The 10,130-nt window shown below is 38.3% G+C and overlaps 1 protein-coding gene across 1 annotated transcript in view; it reads left to right on the top strand.

The window, feature by feature from the left end:
* LOC107588083 (glypican-5-like) overlaps positions 1 to 10,130 on the top strand; it is a 44,629-nt gene that overhangs the window by 17,867 nt on the left and 16,632 nt on the right. The window contains exon 7 of the mRNA XM_016276093.1: positions 4,832 to 4,952. Within this exon, the coding sequence (XP_016131579.1) occupies positions 4,832 to 4,952 (121 nt within the window). The remainder of the gene's footprint in view (positions 1 to 4,831; positions 4,953 to 10,130) is intronic.

Here is a 10,130-nt window from a genome sequence, read left to right as displayed (position 1 = left end):
AGAAAGTGGGCAAAGCATAACGTGCACACTTACCACTTATGTGGATTTGTAGAAAAGTGTGCAAAGCTTAATGTGTGCACTTACCATAGTATTTGAATTTTTTGAGTTTTCCAAGTACCTGTTTACAGATACACAGAAGTACTGGGCCAAACGGGAGAGGCAAGCTCAAATACAACCCTCAATGGTGAGGGGAGCGATGCTTCCAGAGTGTGTTGACAGAGACACACTAGTTGAGTGGAGCCCAAGTTACCGGGGTCTAAACCAACTCAGAGAAAGGGAACGAGATCAATAACGCGTAACCCTTACCATACAGGATTTTAGAAAGTGGGCAAAGCATAACGTGCACACTTACCACTTATGTGGATTTGTAGAAAAGTGTGCAAAGCTTAATGTGTGCACTTACCATAGTATTTGGATTTTAGAGTTTTCCAAGCATCTGTTTACAGCACTGCCTGGGACAGCATTATACAGGAAGGTTCTCGTAATGCCACCTATACCTCCCGCTCGATGCCTCAGCAAGAGGGGATATCCTGGTGAACGGGAAACCCCTCAGGGCGACACAGATACGGTAGACCAGTCAGGGTAGCATGAAAGCGTAACCCCAGCCCGGACGTCCAGGAAATTTTTAGATATAAAACAAATAACGCAAATAAAACAAAGAACGCATAGATCGTGTGTGTCATCAGATGTCAAACAACGTCATCACTGATGCACACATCCTTAAACGCTTTGCTAGTGCTCGCCATAATGAGATGAATAGATCGCTCTTACCACAGAAATGCACGCTTCAAACAAAACAGCCAATGAAGACGAAGAAGAGAATGATGTGCCTATTTATACTATAGTCGCACCGGTAGTGATGTCGTGGCTGTCGCCGGTCAACGAGTTGGTGTTTTTTCAATGTATGCTTCAGACACGGGTTACGACGAGGCGTTCCCCATAGCGACCCCTAGAGGACGCAGTTCGAAGTTCCCATGAAAGGGAATCTAATTAATTCAGTTAATGTAGTTCATTCAATGCTGACTGTACCAAAACTGAGAATCATTTATTAAGACATTCAGTGGGACCGCTTTCAATTTCAAATAATCAGCTATTCAATGGATATTTGAAGCCACTGATAGACTTGTAATGTCTCATCAAAAATGCAATACGCTCACAGTGAACTGTGTCATGGAAGTAAGAGAAAAAAAGAAGACTATAGCAGCCATTTCAACAGTCATGCTATAGAAAATTTCCATAAAAATTTCAGTTTGTAATGATCAGAGTCTTATGGTTGGCTGTATGTTTATTGAAACTCATCGAGCAGATTATTTCCTCTTTAATTATGAGCATATGGAGCACATTTGGCTCACCGAAAAAAGAATGAGCCGGTAAAAATTACAATATCCACAGACAGCTCATTCTTCTTTTAAATAAGGCACATAATCCGCTCCTCTCATGTAGTGAATACTCACATATTTCATTTCTACCATACCTGCCGTCCAAATGCATTTACTCCTGACAGCTAAAAAGCACAAACCAACAAACAAGTCTGTCTCACATCGGTTCCTAACAAAGTGCTTCCACCTTGCAAAGTGAGCCATGTGTTCGGATGCTGTTTGGATGCAGCATGAGGTGTCTGGGGTTATTATTTATTCACTTAAGTTAGCTGTAGTGAAAACAGCGGGGCAATTCTCCCACAAGCATTCATTTATTAATCTGCATGCACACGGCTGCCTTATTCTGCCCTCCTGCTTCGCTTTATATGCCCCCCACTGTTAACCCTTTGATCCGTCTGTCTGACTGTCTGTCTACCCGTCTGTCTCAAGGACACTGGTGCTGGAAGTAGCTTCTGTGTGATAATCTAGCAATTGCAAAAAAAAAAAAGGTTTTGCATAAAATTATGGATGTATGATGTTTACTCTTCATGATATGGAAATTTTCAATAGTTAAAAAAGGTGTTTCCGGTGTTAATTTACACACATTTTATCTCTTGATGAAAAGTTCCTTTATATTCAGTATTTTGTTATGCCATATATTGAATGGTTTCATTTTATTCAATTTTAGTTTTAAAAAGAGTATTGTAATGTGTGTGTATGTGTGTGTGTATGTGTGTGCGCGCGCGCGCGTGTGTGTGCACCATATTAAGTTTATATTTGCATTTTGGACCAGAAAGTTGCCACCTAGCAACACCCTTGCAACCACAACCAGCAACATTTTAGATATGATACATATTAACTTTTTAGGTCCCTTTTGGACATTTTAATTGTGGGCTTTAAAATTGGGTTCACTTGACTTGGACCAGAAAGTAACCACCTATCAGCCACATAGCAGCATTCTAAATATGATACATATCATATAAAGTTTTATGCTAATTTTTGACCTTTTAACTGTGTGGGCTTTAAAATTGGGCACCTTTGACTTGGATCAGAAAGTAACCACCTAGCAACACCGTATCAACAACATAGCAACATTCTGTCAACCATCATGGCAGCGAGTTATGTTGTTTTCTTCACAAAAGCTTCAGACACGGGTTACGACGAGGCGTTCCCCATAGCGACCCCTAGAGGACGCAGTTCGAAGTTCCCATGAAAGGGAATCTAATTAATTCAGTTAATGTAGTTCATTCAATGCTGACTGTACCAAAACTGAGAATCATTTATTAAGACATTCAGTGGGACCGCTTTCAATTTCAAATAATCAGCTATTCAATGGATATTTGAAGCCACTGATAGACTTGTAATGTCTCATCAAAAATGCAATACGCTCACAGTGAACTGTGTCATGGAAGTAAGAGAAATAAAGAAGACTATAGCAGCCATTTCAACAGTCATGCTATAGAAAATTTCCATAAAAATTTCAGTTTGTAATGATCAGAGTCTTATGGTTGGCTGTATGTTTATTGAAACTCATCGAGCAGATTATTTCCTCTTTAATTATGAGCATATGGAGCACATTTGGCTCACCGAAAAAAGAATGAGCCGGTAAAAATTACAATATCCACAGACAGCTCATTCTTCTTTTAAATAAGGCACATAATCCGCTCCTCTCATGTAGTGAATACTCACATATTTCATTTCTACCATACCTGCCGTCCAAATGCATTTACTCCTGACAGCTAAAAAGCACAAACCAACAAACAAGTCTGTCTCACATCGGTTCCTAACAAAGTGCTTCCACCTTGCAAAGTGAGCCATGTGTTCGGATGCTGTTTGGATGCAGCATGAGGTGTCTGGGGTTATTATTTATTCACTTAAGTTAGCTGTAGTGAAAACAGCGGGGCAATTCTCCCACAAGCATTCATTTATTAATCTGCATGCACACGGCTGCCTTATTCTGCCCTCCTGCTTCGCTTTATATGCCCCCCACTGTTAACCCTTTGATCCGTCTGTCTGACTGTCTGTCTACCCGTCTGTCTCAAGGACACTGGTGCTGGAAGTAGCTTCTGTGTGATAATCTAGCAATTGCAAAAAAAAAAAAGGTTTTGCATAAAATTATGGATGTATGATGTTTACTCTTCATGATATGGAAATTTTCAATAGTTAAAAAAGGTGTTTCCGGTGTTAATTTACACACATTTTATCTCTTGATGAAAAGTTCCTTTATATTCAGTATTTTGTTATGCCATATATTGAATGGTTTCATTTTATTCAATTTTAGTTTTAAAAAGAGTATTGTAATGTGTGTGTATGTGTGTGTGTATGTGTGTGCGCGCGCGCGCGTGTGTGTGCACCATATTAAGTTTATATTTGCATTTTGGACCAGAAAGTTGCCACCTAGCAACACCCTTGCAACCACAACCAGCAACATTTTAGATATGATACATATTAACTTTTTAGGTCCCTTTTGGACATTTTAATTGTGGGCTTTAAAATTGGGTTCACTTGACTTGGACCAGAAAGTAACCACCTATCAGCCACATAGCAGCATTCTAAATATGATACATATCATATAAAGTTTTATGCTAATTTTTGACCTTTTAACTGTGTGGGCTTTAAAATTGGGCACCTTTGACTTGGATCAGAAAGTAACCACCTAGCAACACCGTATCAACAACATAGCAACATTCTGTCAACCATCATGGCAGCGAGTTATGTTGTTTTCTTCACAAAATTATATTATTGTCATTTACTTCTATTCAAACTTTTTTTTCCCTGCAGCTTTGCATGCTTTTAATCTATCCACCCAACCTCCCAGTCATGTCTGTATTTAAAGTTCATCCTTTGTGCCTAATCAAAGGTTAACCTAACTGCCCTGCCTGAGCTTGACCCATTGATCTTATAGGCTGCTGAACATGGCACTCTGACAGTCGCTATGGCAACCAATGTTAAGATGTCGCCCCAAAGAGTGAAGATTGAAGACCTATCGAGACCTTTTCCTTAAGTTTGCTTCCTTGACAACATCCTTCATTGAATAGCATTGTCAGAGATCCATAAAATGTGTTTATCGTCATTCTGTCTGAATGTGTAGATTTCGCTTGCTTGAATACTGTTTAGTGGGTAAGCATGTTGTGTGGCTTGCCTTGGTTGCACTGACTTGGCCTTTGTTGAAGGACGCCCTCCATCCGCCTCCTTCAACATCTCTAATAAAAAGGTGCAGGGTCAATACCTACATTTGCAGCATAGTTGTGTCTTCAGGCTACACCGCAGTCTTCATAATGAATCATTTATGTGGGTGAAAAGGCTGTCTGAACATCCGATCAATCCTTGGGCCTGTTTCTAATAGACGAGCCTTGAGCATTCCCTGCATTTTTAGTACTCCAGAACTCAGAATTGCGAGATCATTATCATCAGTCCAAAGAGTGCTTGATTTCTGTACTGGTAACTTATCTCTTTATCTGTTTCCACCGCAGTTATACAGGTCATGTGGTGGGGAATGGACTGCAAGCCCAGAGACACAACCCAGAGATAAAAGTCAGAAGTGCACATCCAATCCTGGTCAACGTTAAGGAAAAGCTAGAGCGCTTCATCCAGGTAGGTCCAAAAACACCCATCAGAACATCCATCCTCCCACATTTGACCCAAAACATAGGTTTTAACCCTAATCCTGACACACTAACCTTAAGCTCAACAAAATCGTTGTAGTACTCAAGCCGGGTGCATTTGGTACAGTTTTCACAATAAGTTTGCTGAGATATTGGGGACAAGCTTTGAGGAATTTGTACGAGATTGTTTTGGACATAACCAGCTTTGATCGTGTAGGGCGAACATGCATTGTGCAATTTTTGATAATCAGGACGTTCTGAGCCCTTGAACACAAATCAGTTGAATTGACTTAAGTTGAAAAATTCCTTGATTGTCCAAAATGTTCAGGTAAGGTTAAAGATGGTGGGAGCTTGTAATACACAATGCAAGCGTACAAGCTTTAACAATTTCCACCTGATTTCCTTTGAAGCAGAAAAAAAATCAGTTGGGACACGTCAATTGAATCAATTTAATTGGGACAAATCGATCGAACGAGTTAAAATCATGCATGTACACCTATCTTTAGTGACAAGCTTTACAATGAATCTTAGGTAAGATCTTAAGATTTGACAGGGTATGAAAGTTTTGGCCAGAGTTCTGCAGTACAACTTCATACAACGCTCCTACAACGACCGTCTACCGAGGAACCAATGAGTACATAGCAAGCGCTTGTTTGGGTTTTCGTGGTAATTTTGCTTGTCAGTGAGGATGTTAAAACACAAATGATAAGTCTATGCTGTCAGTCGTGACTTAAGTTTGCTAAGATGAACTGTATATCCTAAAGTCAAAAACCATTAATAATCTGTTTCATCTTTAACCAAAGTCCATATCGTACAATCTAACAAATAGCAATCAGATAGAAAAAGTACAGCTATGGCTTGCAAGTTTCTTTTTATAAAACTGTCCATGAATGTTTGCTTTGTGAGCCAAAAAAAAGACATTAAGAACCGCCAGAAGCGCTAGTTTCAAGCTTGCCCACCAAACAAATATAGTCCAACTCAATGCCAGCGCCAACTCATGTCAAGAGTGGTGAGACGGTGTCATTAGTCCAGGGTTTGCTCTGTGATCAGACTGCAGCAAGATCAGACCAAGCATCCTCAGCGGGAGTGTTGAAGACCTCCTTGGCATGACGACAAAGTCTGTCGCTACTGCAGCTGCGTTTGGGAGGGGACGGAGGGCAGCTCGGTTGGCCCTCTGGAAGCCATTTTTTACCGTCTTTCATTGCTCCATTAAAACCAGACGTTTTGGTTCCACATTATGTCCAAACCCGACCAAGCCCTGGCCACATTGCTTTGCTGTGAGAACTTGTGTCACTAGCAGGCAAGAAAGCTGGGAAAGTACAGTAGATTTGTGTCAGGGGTTGAGGAGTAGGTCACTTTGAACTTCTTGTGAACTATTCCCATTATTTCCTTAGGTCTCCAGCCACTGGTGAGGTCTTGCAAGTTTTTTTGCTCTTTTGCTTGACCTGTGGTAGTTTTTAGTGGCTGATTGGTATATAATTAACCTATCCTGTGTAAAACCTGATAGGTAAAATACGTCATTGGTGTACAACTAATGGTAATGCATATAGCCTTGAGACTCTTGCAGATGAAATCAGGTATTAATTGGATCTTGAAAAGTGGGCATGAATGAATAGATCCTTGGATGTGGGTTTGGGGATGGGTTGGAAATTTTACTAAAAACATAGTATTCTTGCTATATAGCAGTAAAAGTATTATGCTAGCATGCTATTCTAAATTCAGCCATATTCTACATAAGTATGTGAATGCCGATGCTTCTAAGTTCGTCTGCTTGATTTTATGCTAGTTGATAATGCAACGCTAGTACATTTAATCTATTTCTGCAAATGTGCTATAGCAGGTAGCTATTAGCATAAATTTTTCTGTTTTGTTTTTCAGGTTAACTATTGTCATGCTGGAGAATCTTGCTAAGTCAGTTAGCTAAAATGCTAATGTTTTTATCTAGGTTAATGGCTAAGATTTTCGAACACTATCGTCCCCTTGAGTACACAGCAAAAAATTACTTCTTGCGTTTTTTGTTAGCCATTTATTTGTCTTGTTCAAGTAAAAACATTTTCAAAATCTTTAAAAAAAGATTTATTTTAGAAGTAACACTGCATAAGATATAAAGACTTGTTTTCATAGATTATGTCTTGAATTATGTGTATTTTCTTTCTTTCTAAAAAAAAATAAAAAATCTGCCAGCGCAGTAAGACAAAACCCACTTGTATAGACTCATTTTATGAAAAAAAGTCTTAATATTTTAGGCATCATTTCCTTTCGAGTAAATTAGTCTTGTTTTAAGGATCTTTAGATATTTTAACTGGAAGATTACACAGAAATACTCCTTAAGAAAAGGATTTGTTTTGCAGTGTTCTGCATGTTGTTGCCATTACGGATCCTTTTCAGAAGTCTTTTATATGCAGCCCATATAAAGTGTCCTGAAAAGCTAAGACATGTGTTGGACACTGAATAGTACAGAAAGTGTGACAGGATATCATGACAACCTGGCATCTTAAGTGTCACTTTATGCCTTCAGAGGTGTGTGAGATCTTCAATCTGATGACCTCTAGCACTTTTCAAGTAGCCCCAGTCCATCTCTGATCAAGGCTTATTGAGAAATTAATATTGCACCGCCGTGTCCCAAGAGTGAGTCATCTAGCGCTATAGGGAAGATTTATGCGTCTCATGGTTGAGTTTGCATCAAAGGTCGTCATTATTTTTTTCTCAGAATCTTCTGTGCATCCTTAGCTTTGAGCAGACAGTGTGATGTACTCTTTGCATAAAGCTAAGTAATTTATGAGGCCTCCATGCAAAAATGGCGAATGAAGAAAACCCCAGGCTTGACTTACGCAGCTCTTTAAGCCGAGATGTGTCATGGAGGGATGCTAATGAGTATGAATGCCTTCATAACCCGCTATCTAATGTAAACACACATCAACACACAAACACTAACAACACATATAACACATGCAAGTGGATTCGTGCATCATATTTCAATGCAATCTGAAGACCATCCAAGTCCGTGTTGTTCAGTAATTGTTATGGATAATTCACCGGTAGATTTTTGAAGGGTATTTTTTCCATCGCAACAAATGTCAAGTGCCAAAATAGTCGAAAAACACTATGAAAGCACCATAATAGTAGTCGACATGAGTTGTGTGCTATGTTTTGAACCTCCTGAAGTCATATGATAAAATTTGCAAGGAAATTCACTTAAATCTTCCCCTCCACTGTAGCTCTTAATTAAAGTACTCCATTGTGCATATTTGACTTAGAATGTAGCATTTGCTTACGAAACAAACGTTGAAATCAGTGGCAAATCTTAAACGATGCATAAAAGGTGCCATTTATTATGATATTAAAAGGAATGCGAAATGCGAGTGTCTGTAAATAACGACTGAAATTTCGGAAAATAATTCTGTAAAATCTTCAGAATTTCTACTTTTGCATTCCAAGTAAAAATAAATCGCATACAAATTCGGAACGATACAAGAGTGAGTAAATAAAAGGAGAATTTTAACTTTTGATTTTTTTTTATCAATTTAAATTTCTTTGCAATAGCGTTTAAATGTTTGATATACAGTATGTTTCCGTTTGATCTGACTCTTACCAGACATACACAAAAATTGTATTTCAACTTTTTTTTTTTTTCAGTTAGTTAATGTGCTAAGGCAACATTTCTTATTTTCATATTAAGTGCTAAATTGACTAAAATTGAAATAAAAAAATAAAGCAAAATAATCAAGAACAAAACATAAACGAATAAAAATGACAAAATTACTAAAACTCAAAAATGAAATGACACTGAAAATATAAAAATTAAAGCTAATTAAAAAACTAATAATAGTATGTCAGTAATACTAAAATACCACTGAATGATAGTATAATTATAATTGTCGCTTTAAGAGGCAGCAGCTGTAATTCCTTTGCAATACGGTGTGGATGTGTCATATGTGGATGAGTTATTGCTCTGTTTTTCTGCCCCCTGCCAAACGTGCCTCGGTATCGCTTTCCTTTGAGGTGTATCTCAGTTCAATTGATGAGCCTGTTGTCAAGGAGACATGGTTTGGCAACAAAGACCTCCAACGCATCCTATTGATCCGTTTACATGAATGGGGTCTTAAAACTGCCACAGATATTAGGGAATTTGTTTCCCTAATGACTCGGAAAATCCTGCTGCAGAAAAGCAATCTTTTGGAGAGCTCTGAATATTAATGTACATGCTGTTTCAGACGCTATGTTTGATCAATCGCTTAAAGATTTTAGTATGTGCCCTATTTTGCACTGCAGTTGATAGCATAAGAAGTGGATGTGCTCTGGAGTGAAGAGAAATGACATTTTATATGAAATCATGATGATCAACTGGGAAATGTAACTTTTCTCAGGGAAAATATTCTCACTCCATAGAATCCTAAAACAGGTTTGTTTTAGCCAATCAGAAACGCTTTGTGCCTGTCAATCATTTTAGTTTGCTGACAGGTCTTTTAGGGGTTGGGTTTAGAAGAGGAGGTGGAGAAAATGCCCACTTTTGACAATCCAATCAATACCAGAGGAATAAAATCAAGCCCTGCCCTTCATTTTTTTCTCATTTCACTCAGAAATATCAGTAAAATAGGTTTCAAATGCATTTTATGTAAATTTTTACTTGATTTCTTTATCTAGGTAGGAACATTAAAATGAAATGAAGACAGAAACTGAGGTATTTTAATAAAACCATGTCAATTGAATACTGACAATATTGGCTTATGACTCAGCGTGGCGGACGAGAGGTCTTTCTTTAATTGTTTCTTCTCTTGTGACAAACAAAACAATTAAAAATGTAATGTGCAGCTAAACTGAATAATGAACCAGGCAGGCGAAAAAAAAAAAAGCACTAATAATTATGTCGCTATTTTATCTAAATAGAAGGGGGTGCATGCGCTGGAAGAGGACAGTCTGTTCTGTCTGTTGTTGCCATGGTGTTCGCCTGATGCATGGCATAATTCATTATACGGCGGTTAATTAACAGTCCCCTGGGGAACGTTTTCCACAAAGTCGCTGTGGAATTTAATTGCGTTGTGTTCCTCCGTCTGGGAGAAACTGAATGTAATTGCAAGGAAATGTAATTCAAAGTGTGCTTGAATATAGTCAATGAAATCTGGCAATATTCTTCATTGTTCAACATTTTTATATATTAATAAATCAG

The sequence above is a fragment of the Sinocyclocheilus grahami genome, unplaced genomic scaffold (genome assembly GCF_001515645.1).
Source record: "Sinocyclocheilus grahami isolate Dianchi unplaced genomic scaffold, SAMN03320097.WGS_v1.1 scaffold98.1, whole genome shotgun sequence".
Taxonomy (NCBI): Eukaryota; Metazoa; Chordata; class Actinopteri; order Cypriniformes; family Cyprinidae; genus Sinocyclocheilus; species Sinocyclocheilus grahami.
Note: the sequence above shows the minus strand (reverse complement) of the source record. Positions and strands in the feature narration are given on the sequence as shown.